Source organism: Hibiscus syriacus, unplaced genomic scaffold (assembly GCF_006381635.1).
Source record: "Hibiscus syriacus cultivar Baekdansim isolate YM2019G1 unplaced genomic scaffold, ASM638163v2 tig00110584_pilon, whole genome shotgun sequence".
NCBI lineage: Eukaryota > Viridiplantae > Streptophyta > Magnoliopsida > Malvales > Malvaceae > Hibiscus > Hibiscus syriacus.
The window spans coordinates 2817329-2844085 of NW_024062792.1; the positions used below are offsets into that span (position 1 = coordinate 2817329).

General features: G+C 33.9%; 3 protein-coding genes across 4 annotated transcripts in view; 1 reads left to right on the plus strand and 2 right to left on the minus strand.

Moving 5' to 3' along the window:
• Window positions 1–1998, minus strand: part of LOC120133686 — a 50665-nt gene extending 48667 nt beyond the window's left edge. Inside the window, exons 1-3 of the mRNA XM_039150219.1 lie at window positions 1611–1998; window positions 1331–1494; window positions 951–1201 (exon numbers count right to left, since the gene is read on the minus strand). Of these exons, the coding sequence (XP_039006150.1) occupies window positions 951–1201; window positions 1331–1494; window positions 1611–1998 (803 nt within the window). The remainder of the gene's footprint in view (window positions 1–950; window positions 1202–1330; window positions 1495–1610) is intronic.
• A 7799-nt stretch (window positions 1999–9797) lies between these two features.
• Window positions 9798–26373, plus strand: LOC120133611 (probable arabinosyltransferase ARAD1). 2 transcript variants are annotated; one of them, XM_039150166.1, is made up of 3 exons: window positions 9798–10843; window positions 10917–11499; window positions 26354–26373. In XM_039150166.1, exons 1-2 carry the CDS (start codon window positions 9905–9907, stop codon window positions 11475–11477), a joined length of 1500 nt encoding a protein of 499 aa, XP_039006097.1. In that variant the 5' UTR covers window positions 9798–9904; the 3' UTR covers window positions 11478–11499; window positions 26354–26373. The 2 variants fall into 2 exon arrangements, with proteins under 2 accessions (XP_039006097.1, XP_039006096.1); XM_039150165.1 differs by lacking the exon at window positions 26354–26373 and having other exon boundaries at window positions 10917–11600.
• LOC120133688 (putative germin-like protein subfamily 1 member 12) lies at window positions 13793–14630 on the minus strand. Its single transcript, XM_039150220.1, has 4 exons — window positions 14580–14630; window positions 14410–14499; window positions 14089–14193; window positions 13793–13990 (listed from the first exon to the last, which is right to left on the minus strand). The coding sequence occupies exons 1-4, from the start codon at window positions 14628–14630 to the stop codon at window positions 13793–13795; spliced, it is 444 nt and encodes a 147-aa protein (XP_039006151.1).
• Window positions 26374–26757: the final 384 nt, after the last annotated feature.

Here is a 26757-nt window from a genome sequence, read left to right on the forward strand (position 1 = left end):
ACTAGATTTACCTACTCGACTATTCCATCTGTGAAGATCATGATCATCATTGAACATCATCAACAAAAGTAGAAACCAATCAACTTTGCAATATTATGTGCAAGATGTCTCACCACATCCTTACATACCTGAATGCCAAGCCCTTAATTGTTTCTTTATGCAGAGAGAAAGCTAGTTTGGTCCCTGCAAGAGAAGGGTATGGTGTTCGAGTGTATCTTCTAGGGTAAGGTCAAGGGTCATTGTTTTATCAGTTTTCAATCTTGTTTGTCAAAGATACATAACTCTAATTATTTAAGGAGTTTTTAATTCAATTTATATTCAAAGAACTTTAAGATGGAAAATTTAATTCAATGCTCGCCATATTTAAATTAACATAAATTCATTTAAATATCCTTACAAAAAAAGAAAGCTGAGAAAATATAAAAAAACAAGTTCAAATAAGATGTTACAAACATAAGGTGCGACTGTGGTGGATAACGACCTGCACTTGTTTAGCTATAATGCCCTATTTCTCCTAGAATGGTGGGTGTCCAATTGGATTAGAGTCTTTACCTTCACTGGCTCCCCTTCTCTCGATCATTTCTCTTTTCATGACTATTTTTTCAATGAGCTTTTCTATCTCTTCCATCAATGGTATGTACTTGTCAGTGTGATGGCCCAATGCCCCTAGATGAAAATCGCAAGCACTATTTGAGTTATAGCCATAAGTAAATGGGCTAGTCTTCATGCTCAAAGGCCTTGGAGTGAGGTATTGACTCTTGATTAAAGGGGTTGACAAGTCATAAATAGGCACTTGAAAAACCTTGAGGGTCGTATTTTTCCAAGACATCTTTTACGACCAGTCTCACATTACCTCTCCTTTAACTATTTCTCATCATTTCCCATTTTTTATCCTTTTTTAGCATTAGAGAGTTCTCGAGAGTTGAATCCTTTATCTATGCCTCACATACCTCACATTCCTTGATTTTGCTCTTTTCCTTTTTACGCTCTCTTTTGTATGCACTTCACTCGTTTCGACCCCATCAACTCTATTCTGAGCACTAACTCCCAATTGTCTGACCAAAATAGACTGATTGTTAACATCCACCTCTATAACCCCATGAGCCAAAATATCTTGGACTTGTCGCTTGAAGTTGTTGCAATTATCGATAGAGTGTCCTCGGGCTCCGACGTAATATTCACAAGAAACTTTTTCATTATACTAACTCAGATAAGGAGGTAGTAGAGGCTTAGCCAGATGTGGCATATTCAATTAGGCTTGGAGTAACTTGGGATATAACTTGCTGTACGAAAATGAAGGAAAAATAAGTAGAAGCTCTTTTGACCTCACTTTCTCCATGTCATTATTATGACCATCTTGAAGACCTTGTGAATGATCATCGAGATGTTCATTTTGATGGTTTAACTTTTGACTAACGTCTTGGAAGAGACATTGGTTTGCAGATCTCCCTTCAACAACAAGTTTTGAGCTTCTTGGGAGCTTAGTTTTTCTATCTTCAAAGATAACAACCTTTCTGTGATGAGGTTTTGAACTTTTATTCTCATGATTGCACAACATTCCGTAGATTGGAAAAATTCTCCATAATGATAACTGTATGAATTTTTTATGCCTTGCCAATCTGGATGCAAATAAGTGTAAGGCCTTGGAGGAATAGGCGTTAAGAGCTGACTTTTGAAGAAAAAGGGTAACAAGTATGAATATGACCTTGGAATCGGAACAAGAGGTACCCTCTTCTTTTTCTTTATATTATTTTTAGTCTTCTTTAATGGCATTTGAACTTCCTCTTTGCCTCTCTTCTTTGAGTCAGACTCCTTTCGTGTAAGAAGTTCCAGCCTCAATTTTTGCTTTCCCAACATGATCCCTGTCACATTTTCTGGAATCATACACGATTCTTGGAGTTGACTTGGATTACCACATTCCCCAACAAGTTCTTGATCATTTGTTATTACCGCATTGGTTGTGCTACTAATATTGAGATTTTCACTCGAAGCCTTCATATTTTCTTGCATAATATGGTCCTCTAACGATTTCTCCCCATATATTATTGTAATCATCATGCTCATCAACTTGGACATTTGTTCCTTGGATTCAACTTGGAACTTTCTTGCTTCATCAATCATTTCTTGTTTGGTCTCTATGAGTTGCTCTTGGATTCTTTTGATCCTTCTAACACGAACTAATATTTCATTCATCACTTTTAATCTTTCCAGAAACACGCTCCGAGTAACTCTCAGATGGCTCTAAAAAATTCTACCACAACATCCTTTTATTAATATTTTATTTTAGTAATGAATGTGAAAAATATAACTATTAATGAATAAAATGCAATGCGAAAAGTAAATGCAATGAAGATTCAATGCAAGGTGTCGATTCTGGAACGATTTCTCAGAACAACTTTTTATATTAGAAACGAAGTTTGGTTACAAGGCTTAAACATATCACAGATAAATCTGAGCTATCTCTCCTAATTTTTTGTTGTGCCCTAGTAAATCTAAAATCCTCTAAGCTTCTTTAGTTTCGGGCTCCAACCCTTCACTTACAACATCAGCTTCATATCATAAGTCAACCAAGTGCTGAGTCACTCCTTGAGCATATTGCAGGTAGCTTGCGATGAGGTTATCCCTTTGCTTAACTCTCCACTGAACATGTTCCCAACGATGGAGCCACTATATAACTCCTTCATATGGGACTATTGGCATTTCATTTTCCCTTATCTGAAAATCTTGAACCATAGCTTCGAGTTGATTCACACGTTTCTTCAAGTTTTTGACTTCCACACGGTTTGAACTGTTTTTTCAACTCTGATACCATCTCAAAGCTATCTCTAAACTCAAGATTCTATCTTTCAATTTCTCATTTTGGGCCCGACTCTCTTGTAGCTGTTGCTCTAGCGCACTATTTTCTCTTGAAAGTAGCTTTGGCTAATGTCAACTCTGCTTAAGCTCTTTGCTGCTTTATCCAACTTCTCATTTTAAACCTGCTACTTCTTGTCTCCTTTCAGCATGAAACTTAATTTAGCTAGTGATCATATAAGCCTTGACCATTCGCTGGTAAGATAAATAGAGATCAACGAAGTCCAATATGAGTTGTTTGTCTAATTTTTTGATCTAGTTAGCTCGACCCTTTTGGATATCGATTTCTAAACTTCTCTGGTGCGAATCATCCATCAATCTCTGTAACGTCTCCTTCCACTATTTCCTTTTTGCCTCAAAATCAAGCCTGGCTTGTTCTAGCGGAGATGATACCACTCTGAGATGTTCTTCTATAGGCTAAGTATTTTCAGGATTGACCATCGGGATATGATCATTAATTCTATTGCTCCTCTACTCCTCGTAATCTTGTGACAACCTTAAGTTGAAGGCAAATATATTTACTCTACGAGTGTGCCTCCATGCATCAGCAACCCCTTTGACTTTATTATTATACTGCTCTCCTCTGAATGCAAACTCAGACCCGGATAAATACCAAATTATTAGAATGAACTGCCTCGACCCATATTGCTTAGAAACCATTAATGGAGCATACCGTACAGAACTCCCTATGCCTGGCAACAGAACCCAATCTCTTTCTCCATACCTATACAGTATGTCTGAGGAGATATTCTACGAAGCAAACCACAAAATATCATTTTCTCGGATATATTTGAAAATAACCATCCACTTATCCTGAGTGAACCCCCCAGACCACTCTCAAGAAAGGAAATCATTAAAAGGCAAAAATTCTTCTAAGAAGACTCGACCGGGTGCCCTCTTGACGTGTTTAAAGTGGCTGAAGATCTATACTAGCAACAGTGGTATGCACCCTATGAAGTGTCCTTCTCTTTCTCGTTTGTAAGAGTTCAGGGAGTGGAAGGTTTCTGCCAAGATAGCTAGAACATGATCCACATGTCGATCCAGTCTCTCGAACAGGTCTACCACTGATACATCTACGTGGCCCAGAACCTTCGGGAATATGACTAGCCCATAAATACCTAGAGCAAACATGTCAGTTTTCTTTCTTCTGTTGGGATAATGGTGAATCACTTCTGTTAGAGCGATCCAATTAATGCACTCACTATTCCCCTTATTATTTATGCCTCTTATTAACCACTCTTCACTCATACCAGTCATCAGAAGAAATTTCTTCTTGAAGGAATGAGTATTTGGCAGCTTGGTGTACACATTTTCTGCTTAGAATCTTGGACATCAAATCAAGGTATGATATTCCTTTATAGTAGGTGTCATGTCGACTCAGCCAAAAGTGAAACAACTATAGGCAGGGTTCCAAAATTGTACCAGATCTCTAAACAAATATCGGTCAATCGGAGCACCTATGAGATACGAGATGTCACCATAGAGTTGATAAAATACTTCTTATCGGATGCTTCCCACTTTCCCCAAATCTCTTTCAGCTAGTACAAATCATTTTGATGGACATTGATGTGAGAGTACCTAATCAGATCGGACCATCTCAGAAAGTCTACATTATCCTCTACCTCTTTTTGAATACTTCGTTCCATATTACTAGCCTTCTATATGAACATCGGTCACGAATCAACACCAATACGATGAATAGTGCAATGCAAAATGATAACAAAATAAAACAAAAGGACAAGAGAAAATTAGTCAGTAATCATAAATGAATTAATCAGATATAATATAATTTATCGATAAAACCTACCCCACGTGCTAGCTACCCAATCATGCTTTAGTAGATCCTACCCAAACTGGATTTCTGCTTCGTTTATAGAAAATCCTAACCTTATGCCATCTAGTTCACATGTTTATTCAAAAAATAAATAAACCTAACCGCATGATCTTTAGTTCGCATACATTTATTCGGGAATTAAAATTACACTGCAAAAATTAAAAGACTCAAACATGTTTTTCCTTGTGTACTCTCCTCACAGGATTCTTATGATTTTGCTAAGGCTCTATCTAGGTTTTAAGTTTACTACATGCTGGGTTTAGTTCTAAAGTAAGAGGTCCTCAAATTATCCTTGTCGATGCTCCCTTGGGCTATCAAACCCTCAATCCTGGCCCATCACAGGCTTTCAGATCGAGTTCAATTCTAGGGGACACACCTCCTTATGTACATACGGAGGTGAAAACCATCACGAGGACCATAAGGTGTGAGCCCCATGAGCGATCCATTGTCCCTTACGGAGGTGAAAACCACACGAGGGAGTAGCTTCTCACTTCTACTTAAATAGGACGGAGAAGGGTTTTAGCTAATGTTATACAAATGCAGTTGTGTAATGTGTGAGGAAAAGCGAAAACAAAGCAAACAACATCAAACAGAAAACTCAAAACCTTGAACAATTATTTACTCTAAAAACATTAGCAAACAAATTAGTACAATTATTTAGTGGCTAATTAAATTACTAGTGAAAAATTTATTTAAACCACACAAGGGATCAAAAATCAAATTAGAGCGAACTCGTAATTTTTATTGCAAAGACAATTAATTAATTGACTAATTGTCTGACTCTCTAAAAAAAGTCCCCAACGCAGTCTCAAAGCTGTCAAAACGGTTTTTTCCGAATGGGGAAAGGGGGCATCGTTTCGAAATAATTATTTGGCTATCGGTTAATGATAAAATGTGGTTCGAGGAGTCGCTACCAATCTTTGATTAGGGTGTGATTAGGCACCCAAAAACGTATTTGTCATTTTAATAAAATATTAACTTTAATTAAAACAAAAAACTTGCGGTCTTCGTTACCAAAATTCGAGTATTGGAGTCAGTTACGTGCGGGGAAGGATTAGCACCCCCACAACGCCCTAAATCGGTACCTAGTCGATTAATTAATTTTCTTTGCAATTAAATTTACAAGTTCGAGTCTAATTTATTTTAAGATCCCCTAAAAACAATATTCTTTGAATTTTTGGACAAAACATAATAATATTTAATTATTTCCTAACGAGAAGAATCGCTCTCTCATACCTTAAAGCAATCAGTTCTTACTCCAATCGAAATAAAGAAATATTAAAATTACATTCTAAAGTTCACTATTAATTCAAAATAACAACACCCAAAATAATTTTAAGAGTGAAAATGATAATATTTAATTATTTCCAATTGAGAATAAATTACCTTTTGTGCATTAAAACTGTCATTTATTATTCCAATTGAAATAAAGAGATATTACTATTTCATCTTAAAGTTTAATATTGATTCGAGTGAAAACGATAATATATAATGATTTTCAATCGAGAATAAATGACCTCTCATACCTTAAAGCAGTCATTTATCACTCAGACCAAAATAAAAAGGTATTACTATTCTTGATATCGATTTGTTATTATTTTGAAAATCTATTGGAAAACACATGCAAAAATAAAACAAATTAAAATCGTATTAAGCAAGTAATTATTTATTTATTTTACCAATATTTAATGAGAATAAGGATGTTCAATTATTTAAATATCTCGAGACGAAACCTTAGATTCGATAGAACAGTCTTTTCTCGATGAATATAATTAAAAGAACATGATCTTTTTCCTAATCCCCAAAATTTAAAATAAATTTGATTTAATTTGTGTCACTAAATGAGATAGACTTTAATTTTAAAATCATCGAAAGTAACTTTATACGTTAAGACAGTCACTTTACGACAATATTAAAATGATCGAATATTACCCTTACGTAATTTATTTCGATTGAATTATGTGATGCTTATGAGGGTATCATACAAAATTAATTAGGACTAAAATGAACTAATATGCAAGCAAATTGCAAAAATTAAAATTAAAATAAAAGTATGACTAAAACATAAACCAGCATACCAACATACCAAATTAAAACAAAATAAAGTATATAAGTGACTAAAATGAGCATTTTCAATATTAAGTGCTAAAATTACAAATAATAAAAATAAATAAAACATGGGGACTAAATTAAGTAAATTAAAACTACATGGACAAATTAAAATAAATAAAAATTTGAAATGGCTCTTGCGTGTGGTCTTTGTTGCCTTGCTGATGTGGGTAATCTTACATGGTAGGGGACTCGGCGCATGGTTGGTGGTAGTGTTAGTGGTCGGGGTTGGTGCAGCAAGGAGGTGGCCTGAGATTGGGCATCTGTGACCGTAGCGGCAGAACCTCATCGGGATCGTTGGATATCTCCCATATCCAAAAGATGGGATTTGGTGGCGGCGACTGATATAATTTTTTTAGGGTTGAAACCCTAAGCTGTAGGCGATCTGGGTCGTTGGATGGATCCATATCCAACAGCTGATGTTGGAGGTGGTTGGGGAGATAGGGTAAAACCCTAATCGAGATTTGGGTTCGATATAGGCCTCGGGTCTTGGGCTATAATTTGTATTTGGGGCCTGGGGTTTGGGTCAGATGACCCTTTGTAATTCGGGTCCGATTGGGCCTGTTGTACAGCCTGAAAGGAATAAAAATAAAATTTAATAATAATAATAATAACAACAACAATAACAAAAATGGGACGAAAAACGAGTGTTGACAAATAATTTTCAGAACTTAAATATATAAGATAGGAATGAGACTCAACTTCAAAACATTTCGAATGAAGTTTGAATGATAAAATGATACTCTTAAACTAGACTAACTAAATCTTTTTACATTCGACCTGATCGAATATTCACCTTATTTATGAAGATCGATTTAATGGATCAAAGTTTTTTAGAAAGTAAGTCAAGAACATTCGTTACATTTAAATTGTGATTTGAATCAAGACGAAAATTAATGTCTATAATTAGATTATTTTCAAATTTAAAGATCAATTTAGAATTCAATTGATAATGTTGGGACATATAACGTGAATAACCTAACAGTTAAAATGTTTTTGAAACCATGGCGATGCCTCCACGTGATTCTTTATTAACATAAAATTTCACATCAAATTATTTAAGCATACGATTGGTGTACTCAACCTACTACAATAACCATGGAATTTTGAAAGTTCATCCTTTATATGTGATTGCCAGTGTGTGTATATACATATATCCACAACTACCTCAAAGCAAATAGATTTATATAAATTTTAATATGTAAATATTTTATTTTATATAAATTATGAAATATTCAAAATGTAATATTGAGTCAATCTCTATTCTCTACTTGGATCTTAAAAAATATATTACATAGCGTCTTTAAAATATTTTGTATTTATATAGATTCTATTAATAATTTATAATATTAGACTTGAAATAATTATATACTCATTTCATAAAAGTATTATTATTTATTATTATTATTATCACATTATAATTATTTTTCTCATTTATGTAATCTCAAAGTTAAATCAATTTTTAATGCCAGCCCTATTTTATTAACTACCGTGGATTTTATTTTATAAATGTGTTTCAATAATTAGTCAAAACGTTAAACAAAAAAAATAAACTATTAATACATTTAACGTTGTTTGTAACGTGTAAGCTTATCTAAATTAAATCAAGATTAGTACGTTCTTTTTCAGTTTAACTTGTAATTACTTTGTACGAACTAAGTGACTTTCATGACAAAGGAATTGTAGTTATTCTTGAGGACTCGGGTTCGAGCACAATAAATGCCAGGGGTATGAGACTTCAATGTCAAAAAGTTAAGGTTATCTTTGAACATATATTGCCTTATACTTACTTTAAATTAATTAAAAAACATGTAATTACTTTAGATTAAAAAATTCAGTTTATTCATCAAGTGGTTTTAGTCGTTAAAATTTAAAAGGAGTGTTATCTTTCTTATAGGACCTGAATTCGAACAATTGCATTTGTAGGATATTCATGCTTTGTTAATGGTTAAAAAAGATTCTGAACATATATTACATTGTGATCACCTTATACTGTTATTTTTTTTAAAAAAAAATTAAGTTTATAGGATAGGGTAATTAAGACATATTGATAATCAAAGAAGAAAAATTAAAATGAAATTTAATATATTTATTTGGATTTAATAAAATTACCTTGGTTTTGAGGGTCCTAAGAATAAAATAAATCCACCTCTAATATGAGAATGATTAAAATTATTCATTATTGATTGTTATAAATAATATATTATTAATTTAAAAATAACCTAGAAAACAAATTAGTACAGCAAAAAATGTCATCAAAAATCGTTTTTAACTCTCAACTTTATTTAATTATTTGAATGATTAAAATTTTATTAATTTAATCTAATTTATTTATGTAGTTATATGTAATAACCCTTTATATAACAAAATACTCATATTTTTAAAGTTTAATTACTAATATTTTTGTTATTTCAATTAACCTACTTCATAAGTATTAATTTCATTAAAATTCTTTCTGGAGAAAAAAATTCTTTCATTAAAGCATTTGATGGTACATAATAAAAAGAATTAAATTTTTAATTAAACTTGTATTTATACCGGAAATTAAACTAGTTTTAAAATTCATTAATATTGAAATTAAATGAATTTCTTTCATAAAAAATATAATGTTAAATATATATATATATATATATATATATATATATATATATATTCGTAAATTATAATTTTATTTTAAAATAAAAGCACTTTACAAAATTTACAATTAATATAATTAATTATTTATAAAATAAACAAGTAATTCTAAAATAAAAAGAAAGCCCGGTTCTTCAGAAAGGCCTATTCCCACGTTTCAATCTCCCCTCTGCTCTTTTGATTTAACCTCTTCCCTGAGAATGTGAGACAAAGCCGAAACAAAAAATCACAACTTTCAAAGCGTTACATATACTTCCACTTAACCTTTTTCAATTTTTTTTCGATATTGTTTCTTCATTTTCTTGATCATCAATCCACCCCCACAACAATTCTCACAAGGATTGGTGTTTTTTTAACTCTGGGGTAGCTTTGTTTTCTACATTGGTTGTGTTCTTGTTTCGAAACAAAGTGTCTTAATGGTCATAGTAATTTGAATCACTTTTGGTTCCTGGTTTACTGTATTTATACATTACCATGGCCGAGAAGCAGAGCTCTTCCATGGCAAGAAAATCTTTCTTCGGCTTGTTTTTGGTGATCATAATGTTGTTTGTATTGTCCTGGTTGTTTCTGTTGCGTTCCACAGGCCTTCCTCCTCGATCATTCGATCCTAAATCGTTGCCGATTCCTAAGCTTCCTACCGTCTTTCGATCTTCGAACGGATTAAGTCGAACGATTCTTGTGAACAACGAGAAACAACGCGATGGAGGAGGAAGAGAAGGACTTCCAAAGACAGAACAAGGGTTCCAAGATAAAGATGGGGCAGTGACTTGCATTGGCATTGTTAAAGAACCGCTCAAGATTTTCATGTATGATTTAGACCCCGAGTTTCATTTCGGACTCTTGAATTGGAAGCCCCAAGGTGGTCGTGTTTGGCCCGATATTCTAACCGAAATCCCGCCTTATCCCGGCGGATTGAACTTGCAACATAGTATAGAATATTGGCTCACATTGGACCTCTTAGCATCAGAAATTTCTGACAATCCAAACAACAGAGTTGTAATCAGAGTGCAGAATTCCAGTGAAGCTGATCTTATATTTGTACCCTTCTTTTCGTCCTTGAGTTACAATCGGTTTTCGAAGGTGAATCCGCACCAGACAAAGAGTTGGAACAAGGTATTGCAGGCCAAGTTGGTGAAGTGGCTGACCGCACAAAAGGAATGGAAGATGTCAGGTGGAAGAGACCATGTTATTTTGTCTCACCATCCCAATAGTATGATAGATGCTAGGATGCAACTTTGGCCTGCAATTTTCGTACTCGCAGATTTCGGTAGGTATCCGTTGAACATTGCGAATGTCGATAAAGACGTGATCGCACCATACCGACATATGGTCAAAAGCTATGCCAATGATACTTCCGATTTCGATAGCCGTAAAACTTTGCTGTTCTTCCAAGGATCCATTTACAGGAAAGATGTAAGTATCCCCATCTTAGTCCATTGTGTGATGCTTACCTGTTTGTCTCCTATAGCTGGGTTGGTTTTTGTAGGGTGGATTTGCTCGACAAGAATTATTTTATCTTCTAAAAGATGAAGAAGATGTACATTTCTCATTCGGAAGTCTAAAAAACGATGGAGTCAACAAAGCCAGCCAAGGAATGCACTCATCCAAGTTTTGCCTAAACATAGCAGGGGACACTCCATCGTCGAGCCGCCTTTTCGACGCCATTGCCAGCCATTGTGTTCCCGTTATTATCAGCGACGACATCGAGCTCCCCTACGAAGACGTTCTCGACTACTCGGAATTCTGCGTTTTTGTTCGTACTTCGGATGCTGTCAAAGAAAAATACCTTATAGAACTCATTAGGAGCATAAGCAAGGAAGAATGGACTCAAATGTGGGAGAAGCTGAAAGAGGTTGAGCCATTGTTCGAATACCATTATCCGGCGAGAAACGGGGACGCGGTGCAGATGATATGGCAGTCATTGGCACGCAAGGTTCCCAGTGTTAAGATGAAGATCAACAAGTCTAGGAGATTCTCTAATACAGTTGTCCCTCATCAGAAAGATGGAGGGTTAAGAAGTATACCAGCACCAAAGAACTTCTGGTGAAAAAACAAATGATTCTGAATTAGTTATGGATATGAAGCATTTTAGTGTGTATAACGCAGGTATCTTCAACTTTTTATATTATATTTATAGGAAAAGACACTTGTTTCTTTCAATCACATTTCAAATGGACTTAAAAGGTATTTAGATTTTGCGATTGAAGTTAGAATAATTCATAAAATCTATCTAATTTAAACATAAAATAAATTCCAATGCTCATCATTTCGATTAACCAAAGCTTAGGCCTTTCAAAATACCCAAAATTCCGGACTGAGCAGATTCCAATGTTTTTTTTTATCAACTTTCAGTTTTTTTTCAAAATCATATCGATGTTTATTTTTTGTTTCATTTTAGTATCCGTCGTTAAAAGTTTAACAAAATTGATGTATATTTAGTATTTTTTATGATTAAATTACATCATTCATTATTCAATTTTATTCACTCCTATTTTGGTATATGAAGTTTACAAATTTTTAATTTAACTAAACTTTCAAATTGCTATTGTTTTAAAAATTCTAATTTATTTTATTAATATTTTTTGTGACATGAAATTTATTATTTTTAAATAAATATATAATTTAAATAAAAAATTAAATTTAAAATTATACCACAAATCTTAAATCACAAATTGTTCACCTCGCCCTCACGATCTCTAGGGATGGGCATGGGGCTGGACGGGCTGGTTTTATGGTTACCCTGTCCCAAAAATATAAATCTTAAACATGATGCGAATATACTAAAACCCCGACTCAGACCCTAACGATCTCACTCTTATCGCCTCTCCAACTTATTCCTTTCTTTTTTTTACTTTAATCATATATTAATAAAATAATACTTAAAAGATGTCATATTTTATAAAATATTGATAAAATAAGTTAGAGTGATTAAAATATAAATAAATATTAATAAAATAAATTAGAGTGATTAAAATATAAATAATTTAAAAGTTAAGTCATTAAATTCAAACAAATTAAACCCTTTTAAGATACTTTTTTTGATAAATAAAAAAGTTTAGACAGAGAAAAAAATAAAGTCTAGGAACTTTTGTAGAATTAAACCCTTTATTTTTTCCCCTTTCTGAATTTTGAAATTTGACAGGGCGTTCGTTCATTGGCTTCAAGTATCATCCGTACAAAAGAAAGTTGCATATTAAAAACCCTCAACAGTTATCTTCTTCTCCATCTCTTCCCACGTCTATTCAACTAAGAAACACAGCCTCTCGAGTATTACGGTAGAAAGATCAAAAAGCTTGAAGAATCAACAATGAATGAAATGACCCAAGAACCAGAGCTTGAAAGTTAACGCCATGAAGAAGATGATGATGATCATAAATTCCTCCACCTCGACAACTTCAAGAACACCACCACCCACCAAAACCGTCATTCATGCACCGCCTGTACATGCAACCCAATGAAACGCCCTTCTCCCGAACCCAAATCCAAAACGCCGTACTCCCTCTCTGGCTTCTCCAAGATCCCACTCCCACAGCTTCACCGCTTTGTCTCTGAACCCTTGACGCCTACAAAACTAGCCAAGGTCTTGGAAGATTCCTCATTGTCTAAAGGAAGTGTTTCTTCTTCATTGCCTCATAAACCCCCTGCTTTAATAAGGTCGATATGCGATCCCATTTTCTCTCCCACTAAGCCTTGTCGAGGACTTCAAGCCCACAAGAATCGGGTGTGGAATTGATCGAGGAAGAGAGTTCCATTGCCAAGGTGTATGTTTTATATGTTTTCTTCTTCTTGGAACTCTTTTCACGTGTTTCTTTAAAAGAATAATCTTGAGGATTTGTTGGCAGATATTGAAAAAAAATGGAGGAGAGGGTGAAAGAAATGAACAATTGGTGGGGTGAAACTATAAAAGATGTTGAAGATGTACTCTCAGGGCCAAAGGTTACTTTCTGTTTGGTTTCCAAGAAAATGGTATATATATAAAAAAGAAGTTCTGATTTCATGGTGTTAATATGTTAAGGCTGTTGTTGTAGGAAAAGGGTGATGAAGATTGTGAAGAAGCAGTGAGACTGGAGAAGATAGGGGAATGCTTGGACCTTCATTTCAAGCGCCCCTGCGGCAAAGGCTACAAAATTCTTCTCTCTGGAAACAACTGCTATTACAAGCTCATTTAGGTTTTGGTTTACCAATGGCTTCAACTACTTGCTTAGGCTGATTCTTTAGATCACATCATTTGTTCTTTTTGGCGGCATTGAATAAGGAATGTAATGTGTTGTATTTCTCTTAGAGATTCTTTAATGGAATATATTATTTCTGTTCATTGAACAATTTGCAACTTTATGTTACACTTTCTGAAAGAATTTGAATTCAAAATTTTTGCTGTATCATCAGAATTTGGATTGCAGGCTTTCCACCATTTTTTCTGTCCAATTTAAAGGCCTTGGAAAGAACATATGTGTTAATGGATGTGTTTGACCCAAACATTGCATTTGCTATTGTAATAACACCTGGATTCTGGCCGCTCACAGCAGCAATGGCAACAACCTTGCTTTTTCCCACATTGAACTGGAAGTGGACTAGACCAACCGGGAACACAAACACATCCCCTTGTTCAACACTTTGGTAATTAGAAGATTATCCGGGTTGGATGAAACGAAACTGACATAGAGTGTGCCTTCAAAAACCATGAGAATCTCAGTGGCACGAGCCATGTTAGGTCCATAATCAATTCGAACCAATGATATCCCAAGAGTGTTAAGTCCTGGTATCTGCACATTGTTGACAGGAGCGAAGGTTGATCAATGGTGTCTGGATGTTGACATAGAAGGGCAATAATGCTCAATAGCTCAAAAACAAGTATGCCATCACTCATATTCTGTATGATTAGCTTCACTGCTCCTAATTCAGTAAACTTATCTTTGCTCTCAAATACTTCACAAAGGCTGAATATTGCTGAGGCAGCTTCCTTGACTGCCAAGGGATACCATTAAAGGCACAAGAGCACCGGAATTTCTGATTCTGATCTTTTTCGAATTGAGTGTCAATAATGTGAAGAGAGCAGCTGCAGCGTTTCTCTTTGAGCAAGTAAAGGGATTACAACAGGATGTTCCACAATGAGTTTCTTATCGTTGTCTTCAGTCTAAATGTTTACAACCGTTGCGATCAGATCTTCCTGGAGCTCAGGATCGGAATCAGAATCGGCCATGGTTAATGATAGGGATTACAAAAGATTGCAGGAGTGGCTGCTGGAGTTGCTTCTGGTGTTCGGCACTGTGGAATTTCGAGCCTGCCACTGGACTCATCAAAGATGTGTCATCCCAAACCATCCCGGCTACCCAAGGTTTGGTTACCAAGTTGAAGCATGGTGGAGGTCTGAGCATTGCCTCATGATTTCTTTTATTTCCACTTCCTTTCCCATGGTTAAGTTATAGTGTAAAACTTTCTTAGTTGATCTTTTTTCTTCTTATTCTAATTGCTTTTTAGTCAATCGGAATTTGATGGTTGAAGAAGAAACAAAGAAGCTGAAATACTCGGCGATTGTGCAAGTAGTCATGTCCATTTGGTTTTGTTGTTCACCAACCTCTACACTAACCTAAATCAAAAGTCGGGGCTCTTGAAGCCTGTTCTTGAGATAGTTCAAAGAATAGTTAAAACTGTGCTCAGAACGGTTTTCGATAAGCTCTTTAATACCCTTTACAAGCAACTCAAATTGGTTGAAGACAAGGTAAAGCCATTTTCATTCAATTTGTTGATGATGTATGAGAAATGAGAGGAGATTCAAGAATTATTGTTTGTTTTTATTGCAGGTCGGTGAACTTGTGACTAAAATTGATAGGCTTGTACCTTCAATCATCAAGCATGTAACACACACAGACCGGTACGGGTAACCCAATCCGATCAGAGATGTCACATTAGGGCCATTGGAACGACCCACAATAAAAATCTCGAAAAAATTATAACTTATGTTAAGGCGTGTAAAATCATAAAATAATTTATATTTGAAACACACATTCAATTAATCATTATATATTAAAAGTATAATTCAACAATATCCATTAATAAAACAGGTTTCAGACCCTGATAAAAAAACAGAATACAAACTACATGTCCCTTAATCACTTGCACCGTACTCTGCAAGCAACACCGGTGGAACTCCTTTACTGATGTCGATAACTGCACTGGTTCGATTCTTTTAACCTGAAATGGTGAGTAAAGAGTGAGTTTTGGGAAGCTCAGTAATACAAAACTACCAAGTGAAGCTGAAGGACATGCAGATAATAACAAGCATAAAAATATTCCCTAATGATATAGACTTCTATAGATTTTTGTGATGAGCTGAGGATTCCACTGATATTTCTTTAAGTTCAAGACATGAAGCTTACAGTTCAGAAGAAACGTTCAGACGACCCGGTTCAGGAGATCAGAATAAGGTGTCTAGTGTGTTCCCAACTAGTTACAAGGTACAGATCTTTTTAAAACAATAACAATTTAAAACATATTTTTAAAACCATAATAAAACCCTCCAACCGAACACCAAAATACAGTTCCCCATAACTGCATCTATAAGGACTTACCCTAAGCACACAGCAAAGGAGCCACCCTAAGGGAATACCTTGGGGCCTATGGGCCTACCTAAGGGTCTCCTTAGGTCTGTAAGGAATTACCAACTTGATCAAAGTTGAACCTCCATACTCCAAAATCCTACCCATATAATATCCAGTAGAAATCAGATTTAATAGTAACAATAAATATCAAGATCGTGATCCAATAAAATCTCGTAAGAGTGACCACGAAATAAACCACATAACTGCCCTCCACCCGTACACCATATGCAGTACCATGATTTACCCAAGGGAGTGCCTTGGGGCCTTAAAGCCGACCCAAGGTCTTCTTAGGTCCGTAAGGAATTACCAGTTTTGTCAGAGCTGAACCTCCATACTTCAGCATACCCAGATAATGTCCCAATAAAATAGTTCAAGTAGTAACCAATAGATCCTATGATCCATAAATCAAGAACGATTATATTTTCCAGTGAAAACGGTAGTAAGAGAGCACATACCATGTAGCCATCATAAGCCAATAAATCAGTAACTCATAAATTTCGGTGAAACACATTTTAAAACAGATAAAACAATCATGTAGTACATAGGGAACACACTAGAGGATCCAATTATTTTCCAGAGGTACTTAGCAATTATCAAGTGGGGGAAACACGAAACGTCTGCAAACTGCTTAAATTCAGAAATGAGATCCCTATATAAAATGGGTTTGATAGCTGACGAATTCATTAGTCATTCTGGAAGTAGTTTATCAATATCATATAGTATTTGGGTATTTTCGGAGGCACTAAGTAATCAAAAAGATATTCAGAATCGTTTGCATCAGAGGTACATTGAGATTTCAAGTATGACAGGAGTGATTCCATTATTTAGGAAATCTGGGGTATTTTTGACATTTGGTTCTTATAGAATTCTTAGTAATTTGATCTAATAAGGGTGAAACGATGATTCATGGTATTTAAGATTCGTGTTGATTTATCAGGATATTGAGTTAACTCGAAATGAACAAATCCAAGCATTCTGATGCCTGTCAATTGTTCAAATCAATGTACTTCAAGGGTATTCACACTTTAATACTGACAACTCTTGTAAACTAATCATCATCAGAATCATCGTTGAATGGATCTTAGGGATACGAACTGGTATTCCAATGGTATTTATTTCATTTCTGTATTGCAACGGTATCTAGAAATGTCGGCGTGCTTGATTCTTGGTTCAAAACCCTTATGAACGGTACAACATATAGGTTCACCAGCGTTTACCGACTTATCTATGTCATTCATTTAATTCTAGGTCTTTGAGGGTACCTAAGTCATTTATTAGGTAAGTTTATCCCTGTCACTTTAGAGTTTCCAGAGTAATTCATTCATTCCCACAATTTGGATACATACAATACTTCCACTTAGTTCAACTTGGTCATATAATATAGTCATTTGAATATAAGAGTTTATTTTAGTTATTTCACAACTCGATGACATTTTGATAATTCTTTTCAATCCAAACATATGCACTTTTACTGATAATTGGTCAGATATGTCATTTCTGGATTATTTTTCACTTTCAAAGGCAATCTTGGTCTTTTTACTGTAAAATGACATTTTTGTAATTTTACTCCGTAAAGTTATTTTTGTAATTTCTTAATCAAGTATTCCCCTCATTTAACCTTGGAAGAAATTAATCATAATTTTGGATTCTGATATCAATTTATTACTACATAATCCATGAACTTAGAATTATTTCTGGTCGGTTTACTTATTTCTTTTACGAGTTGTCTGAGTCTTTTACAATGTTCTGCCTTTATTCTATATTCAGTTTGAGTCCAATGATAATTAAATACACCTAATTGACCAATCATTTCCATTCATGCATTTACCCATTATCAATGTGTTCCGAAAAGCATACAAAAGATAGTAGAGTATTAACTCAATTTACAAGCCATATCGATCGACGATTTAAACTCCATTTGATCGCTTTCAAACTTTAATTCCACATCCCATATTCTCTCATATACATAGAAAATGAATTTACATCAGAATTTGAACTTAATTGAAAAACCAAATTTGATTCTGAAGATAAAATACTGAAAAATGGCTCACCGAGTGCGAATTTGGCAAAACAAACTTCGGATTTAGACTCAAGACGTTGAAAAACATAAAATATGACTTTTCAGAAAATTTACTTTTTTTGGTCAAAGTCAACGGTCAAATGTCAGACCGAAAACACGACGATGGGAAACACCTTGGGTCGGGTTTTGTGTGGAACAAGCTGGGGAACAAGTTATTGATGGCAGTGAGGCGAGATGGTTGTTGAATAGGCCGAAATCGATGAAAATAACAGCGACGTGGTTAGGTTATTTTGTCGAAGCTTTGCGATTAAAATCACGATGTTACACATCGTTTCATGATGTTACACATCGTTTCACGACGGGATGATGGAGGGATTTTGGTCACCGTTCAACGAAGAATTAAACGGGGGTAGTAGTGGACCGAACGGTGGCCGAACGATGAAGATTTGGGGAGACCAGCGAGGTTTTGGTTGAGGGATTTAGGAATTTGATTTCACAAATTTAGGGTATTTTCCTTTTTATTTTTCACGGATAAGAAAAAATGGAATAATTCTAAGTAGTCCCTAAACTCCCTAAAAGTTCAAATATAGGCTGCAAAGTTCCGGAACTTTCAATTTAGTCCCTAATTTCATTAAATTTGAGTGTTACAAAGTAGATTTTATCCAAAGTCATCTGTTCCGCCCGAAATGCTTTAGGAATGACTGTGGATGTGCATACCTCCTACGGATTCCTCGAGCAGATCTCCTCCGGCTCCGTCCCGGCTGTTGAAGGTGTGTCTAGTAATGTCCAGCATTCTGAATTGGTGAGTTGAGTTCTGCCTCAAGAAATTTTCCATTTTGGGTAATTGAAGTTTTCTTTTCTGAAATTGCTTAACTTATATTTCCTTTTTGTTGATCCTGAAGAACTACAAAAGCTGATGCATTTGATACTTGATATAACTTTGTAATCATCTGCTCTTCGTTTACTCAAATTATACATTCTAGTTAAGAAAATGTTAGGACCATTGAAGCCTGTTATCGTTATCATCGAGCGAGTTGTTGTTAGCTTGTATCGAAAGTTTTTTGCAGAAATGGTTAAGAGCTTGGTTAAATGGGTTCTCGTAAAGTTCTTTGGTATCACGTCGGTTGCAGAAAATCTTCGAAGAGTGACCGGTTTGGCTACAGAGGTTCCGGGTGCCAAAGTGCTCATCACAGACTTGGGATTCTTCAAACAAGCCCCATCAAATGCCATCAAAGGGTTCCAAGTTATGGCTGATGTAAAGCATGCCGAAGCCGCAGCAAAGATTGATAGTCGCATCAGTGGCCACCTCGGTTGCTTAAAACGCTTCCGGAATGACCGGGGGCCGCCCTACTGGGTCCAGCGTACTGCTGATGTAGGCAACACAGCCTCTAGATTCATCGAACAGCTTGCATCCCGACTTATTGCAGTCACACAAAGGTCTCCGGAGGTCCAACATCCCACAGTGGTGATTGCATTGGCAAAAATCATTTTTCACATAATCGAGCCAATAGTAAAAAAATGTGCTGTTTCGGTTTGGCATAAGCTGGATCAAATCGCTCTCATCCCACGGTGGCTACCGGTGCCGAAAAGGGTTACAAGGTTGCATCATTTTTGCCATTGGTTTCTAGTAGGAATATTGCCAAGGTGAGAAGATTTTCAAGGTGAGAAGTGTAAAGGGAAATCTGATTAATTTACATAGAGTGATTATATGTAATATGTATCTCTTGTGGCAGATGTAAAACTATGGATTCGAGTTTTCAAGTATCTATAAATTTTCCTCTGTTTATTTTTTTTTTTGACAAATAAAATATTAAATGATCCCTCATTAAGGTTGTTGCTTTGTTCACCGTGATTATTAATAATTGCAAAGTGATCTTTTAATTATAAGATATTGGGTTTTTTTAATCTTTGATTACTAAAATTTATAAAATGGTTACCCGACTATGGATATGTTTCAAAACTCATCATTTTCCGTTAAAAGACTGACAATAGTCTTAGCAAGATGTTAATATGCTAATTGGGATATGATACAATTTGATCTCAAAATCTCAAACGACTATACAACTCAAATGATTATGAGATTAGATTTTATCATATCTTAGTCAATAGATTAATATTTAGTTCAAAAGACCATTAATTTTTTAACAAAAAAAGTGAGTTTGGAAAATATGAATAGTTTGGTGACCATATTGTAACTTTTAATGGTCAAGGGACTCAACAAAATAATACCCTATAGTCAAGGGAGCATTTTATAACTTTTGGTAGTCGATGGATTCAACAAAGTAATACCCTATTAGTCGAGGGACCATTTGTGTATTTCATCCAATTTAGTTTAAGTTTTAAATATGTTTTATGTCGATTTAAATTGCGTTCATTGGTTATTCAGTTGTGTTCAGGGATTTAAATTACGGTTGTAGTCATATTTTTAGTTGTGTTGCATTTATCTGAATTGCAACAATAATGAATGGTAGTGCAATTATTATATATATCACAATTTTACGATAATATTTTCAAACGATACCTTTATCATTGTATATCGATTGCTATTCTAATAAAAAGATTTGGTTTGGTCCCCTCTATTGGATATAATGCTAACAGTTTTTTAATAACAATATTCTGCCTCCCAGTGACAACAGTCGCACAATTGTTGAGGCTCAAAAGGAAAGATTCAACTGAAAACCAACGTTACAATGAGTTATTGTTGGTTCATTGTACATCTGCAAAACGGATATTGTTAATGTCACGCCCTCAGAACCTGTTCACGGCCCGTGACACTAGCAATAACTGTAACAATAATTAAAGAAAATAATCAAGCTTATCTTGACGTGATAAAAAATTATTATCTTAGAAATGATTTTCATTTTGGTGGGTGTAATTAGAGTTGCATGCAAACTTTTAGATTCTTTGAAAGAAAAGATCTATAGAAAGAAAATAGGACCCAAAAGATAGAGAAGCGAATAAAAGAAGAAAGAAAATGTGCTTGCTCAACAGACAAGGGGGAGAAAATTTTACTCAGGGTACTTTGTTTTACGGGAAAAATTAGAAAATAAATTTAGTAAAATGAATTATATATTTTATAAAATAATTTTTAGAAATCATTTTATGGTGTTTAAATGATTTTATATAATTCATTTTATATTGGTTGATAATTTTTTAGAAATTTTTATTACAAACATCATATACAATAAATAATATTATTTATTAACAAAATAATAATATTACTTTAAAACAATAGAATAATTTATTTAATATTATTTATGTCAATGTTGTTATTAAAATATTATATCTAAAATTTGAAAATATTAAGATTAAAATAATTTTTTTTTATAAATTATATTAATTATTTATTAAAATATTAAAAATTATAATAGTAAAATAAGAATATTACATTATATTTTAAGGAGTATAATTTAAATATTCAATAATTTAATAGCACTATTTTATAAAGTTAATAAATAATATTAACTTTATTATCAATTTATTGTATATTATTAAAATAAAGTATAATATTGCATATTATAATAATATGATTATAATAATAAAAAATATTATATTATATTATTTAAAGAATCAAAAAAATATAATTTAATAATTAATATTTTTATTAAAAAGATACGAAATAATATATTAATATTAAATATTTAAAATAATAATGTTTTGAGTGTTTATGTTTTGAAGTAAAAAGTTCATAAAATGACTTACGGGAAAATAAGGATGTAAGTTATTTTTCAAAAAAAAAAATTAAAGAAAATTCAGTTGATCAAGAAAATGAATTGCATTGTTCATCTATTTTCCACTAACCAAACACTAAAAAAAATGAGAAAATTATTTTTTGAAAAATCAATTTAGGGAAACAAATATGACATAATACAATAAAATAACCCTAACGTTTGATAACAATGTCAAATTTAGCTGTATTATTTTTTGTGGAACATTTTTTCACTAAATGTTTAATTTTGGGTCAGAAATAACCTACGGTGGATGAAAATCATCAATCAACTGACGATCAACGTCGGGTGCTGACGAAGCGCGCTTGCGTGGAGGGGAAAGTTGACGTGGACGTCCAGGTCATCGAGATCGCTATCGTGGCACTGCCATGTCATTTTTTAAAAATTATTATTTATATTTTTATGTTATTAATTTGAACCAATCAGAGAATGACATGTGTCATTGTGGTTTTGGGGAACAATGAAAATTGGTGAAATGCATAAAAGGAGAGACTCAAACTTAGGTCCAAGAGGTGAAATGCAAGTCATTTTACCACCAAATTAAGTTACTCGCTTGAGTAATGAATGAAACAAAACGTATATAATAGATGCTTCCGTCTGGATTTCATTGAAAAAAATTTAAAACACTATTGTTACTGGATATCATGATCCCACACTCTTAATGTTCGTAGTTAATAAACTCGTTAGATTAGAAAAGTGTCGTCACCAATTTTCAAATGAAAAGTCAAAAAACAGCTTACCACCATTACCTACACACCAGCTCCCACTGCCACTACATAGGATAAGATGCAAAAACTAAAAGGAAATCATCACATAGCAACCTGCCTTTTTTTTTAATGAAAATCAATCTAAGAATGGGTTATAAAAACCCGAATGATATTGTAAGGAAGGGGGTTCGATTCATCAATAAAAAGCAGAGAAAAAATTTCAAAGATTTTTTGGTATTTTTATTTTATTTTATTTATTAGCTTTCAAAACAAAAAATAACAAAAAAGGGGAAAAAAGGGTGTTTTACCGTTCTGTCGGAGCCTGGCCAGTGTTTGGAGGTTCGGTTCGACGATCCGAATGGTTAGAAGGAGTGTCTCGAGGAGGGGATGAGCATACTAAAATTTGGGCCCGATTCAACTACGGACGACATATATCGGAGCCCGGGAAAGCCAAGCGATATTTGGCCATTTCACGACGATCGGAGCGTCCTCTGACAAAATGGAGCACAGATCCGTGACCCCCGCGACGAGACGAACAAACCTCAATTTTTAGAAGGATTTTAGGGGTAAATTTCATTTTAAATCCCTCAGATTTGTGCATGTTTTGCATTCTGGTCACCTTTAGGGACCATAATTGGTATTTTACCTTTCTGCTAGGCATGTTTTATATTTTTGGTTTAGTCCCCTAAACTTTGCCGTATTTTTTACATTCTGGTCACTGGACCTTTTATTTCTAGTTTGTTACAATTTTATTATTCTGTTTTGTTTTATTTTCATTTAGACAATGTTAGTTTCTGATTTAGCTACTGTTATTATAATTTTCGCATTTTGGTCACTGTTTATTTCTGATTTAGTTACTGACTTTTATTTTCTTTTATTTTTGTCATTTTTATTTTATTTTATTTTGAATTAAGCTTCAATTTTTATTTTATTTTAATTTAGCCCCTTTGCATGTTTAATTTTAGTTTACTGATTTAAAATTTATGCAATTAGGTCATTGTACTTATTTTATTTTTTTTAGTTTTTATTCTATATTGTTTTTTACTATTTTTGTTTTTATCATTATTTGTTTTTTCATTATTTTATTTAAGTTTATTATTTGTTTTGATATGTTATAGCTTTATTTCTTAGATTTAGTTTTAAATTAAATTAATATTCGAATCAAGCTTAGTAACTAGGATTTCACACTAGTTTTAATTAGGGAGCAATTTGAGTCGAGTTTTCGCAATAGATGCCCGATTACTCGAATTGATTGTTCTAATTTTAAAATTAATTAATAATTAATATCTTCTAAAAAACTTTAAGTTTAATAACTTAGATTAATTAGATTTTTAATTAGTCCTATAACTTTAGAAGTTGTCGTTTTAGGTCCTTATTCTTTTAAAGCTTTTGGAACTCAATTCTTTAGACCTTGATCCTTTTAGTCCCTCGCCTTCGATTACATTTTTAATATTTACATAATTAAATAGGTTAAATAGAGCCTCCATTTTAGCTTAGATTTTAAACTAGTGTTTAATTTAGTGGATAATTCGAGTCGGCCATCGCGTAAACGTTCGAGGGACCATCTTGGTTATTCGATTCAATAATTAATTAAAATTAAATAGGATTAATATTAGAGCCTACGTTTTTAGATTTAAGCCCCTATGTTCTTTAATTTTCAAAAAATTTCACCGTAAGTTAGAAAAAGCCTTAATTTAATTTTAGTATAATTATGATTAAATAAAATTTTGCTTGATTGCATTGGTTTTAAAACTTAAGGGACTGTTCACTTATTAAGGAGTTAATAGTATATCCTCTGTGATCGTGCTCAGGGGGTGAGTACTGGTAATTCCCTAAATAAGTCGACATCTTTTTCAAAATCGCATCATGTTTTCTAAAAATAAGGCAATGTTCGGTTATTAGACATAATAGTTGATCTCCCGCATTTATGCTCAGGGGCGAATGCTATCGGTTTCAATAAACGAATACCCTTTTCAACTTTGCATCCTCAATAATTTTTTTAAATTAAATAAAGATCGAACTCAAAATTTATGATTTTAAATATAGGGTAATCAACTAGGTACTAATTCTTGGGCGCTTGTGAGGGTGCTAATCCTTCCCCACGCGTAATCGACTCCCGGACATGATTTTTGGATTTTTCGCATACCCCAAAACTCGATATTTTATTAAAATAAAATATTTTATTAAAATCACCCGGTTTTATGGTGTTCCAATCGCACCTTAAATAATTGGTGGCGACTCTTCACATTTTTGAAACAATTTTCAATCAGAAAAACCCCGAGTCGGTATCGGTCTTTCCTTGCCCGGTTGAAAAACGGTGTCGACAGCTTGGCCACTCCGCTGGGGAATTTTGTTTTTAAAACAAATTGAGAGTCAAGCCACGAGTTGGTTACCCTATATTTATTATTTTGGAAATTATGAGTTCGATCTTATTTAATTTATGGTTCATTATGTTATTTAAAAACACATTTCTTTCTAGTTAATGCTTACATTTCTGTGAATATTTAGGATTGTTGCATATCATAGCTCTAAATCCGAGCTCTAACCCGGTTTACTTACGTAGAGAGAAACGTTATACGTCACGAGGAACATTGGGCTTTCTTGTGTGGGTATGATAAAGTACCTCTGGAAAGCACCCTAAGTTGCCTATCCGGATATCAGATTCGAGGTACATTTTTAGTGGTGTGATCCCCTCAACTGAATCTGATTAGCAAGTCTTTAATGGGCCAAAATCGGGGGGGGGGCAACCTTAGCAGGTTGTAAAGATGGCTTGGGAACTTTTGTTAGAACCCAGCCTCATATAGAGAATTTAGTAAGCCTACCCCACTAAAGCCATTGGGATAGCCTAGGAGAACTAGAACACATGCGGTTAGGATTATTAATTTTCTTTGTATGTTTTTTTTTTCAATTTAAACTTTGAGTCACATTTATTTATTTTTGCTAAGATTACATTTTTGGACTAATCATTTCAACTAACTTGATTCTTTCTGTTTTGTTTCTACTAACATTGGTTTCATTTTTTCTGCTCTTATTGCATTTTTTCATGAACATGACATATCATTCTAAGGTATTGATCCCTAAATAACTGGTCATTTAGAAGATTCTTGAAAAATAATGCCTTTCGCTGAGATCGGTAGGATTTCGAAGATGCTCTACGTAGATTGAGTAGCGTCATTAGTGAGTCTACCTACCAAAGAGAAGAGCCTGACATTTTCCTACTGAGGTAACAAGTTGGACTCGAGACGATTCGACGCTGAAGCCAACAATTGAAGATCACGAAACAGCTCGAAAGATTTTTGGAAGTAGTAGATCAAGTAACGTCAGGGGAGAGTTTACCTAATGAGAAGTCAAACGTATACCTGCTGAGGTAACAAGTTAGACTCGAGATGGTTCGATGCTGAAGTTAGCAGTTGAAGATCAAGAACCAGCTCGAAAGATTTCTGAAAGTAGGAGATGAAATAGAAGCTTTGAAGACGATGCAGTACCCAGATGTTCATAGTAGTTGGATAACGTGAAGATGAACCAGATCTGCACTTCCCTAGTGTACCGAGACATTGTCAGTTTTTCATGAATTGTTCTAGGAATAGTTATTTTAGGATCAATTCCTTGTTGCGTTTGCATTTCACATTTTGCATTCTCATTTTTGCATTTGCATGCGCATCTTTGCATTAACACATATACATTATGCATTACATGGTATATATTGTATCGCAACATTTGCATTAATCACGGATCCCGAGAGTAATTCGTAATGAATCTTGCGATAAAAGTTTTGAGGTAAGATGAAGTCGCCCTACATGTAACAAGAAAGAATTGAAAGCTATGGACATGATGTTAGCATCATCTAAAGATCAAGGCACCTCACTTAGAATTATGGGGCATTGAAGCACAAGGTTCAAAATTTAATCAATTCAGGGGCATGGACATTTGATGAATAATGGGGCATTCTGATGTAAACTGAGAAAAATCATTGCAACCACTAGAAACTTTTGATGCACTCGCATATTGTTTTGTTTGAATTTCTTTTCTTTCTCTTTTTGTTAAAAAGTTTGTAAATCACTTGATAATCGAACATTTTAAGTAAAATTCTACATTTTGAGGTTATGAGCAATGAATAATTTTCAGACTTGAATTTTTTTTAAATATCCACTGAATTAAAAGCTCTTTTAAGAATCAGTTATAGATCTTTGACAAAATGACAAAATTAAAAACTGATAAAACAAGGACCCTTGACCTTACCATCGATGATATATTCAAACCCCATACCCTTCTC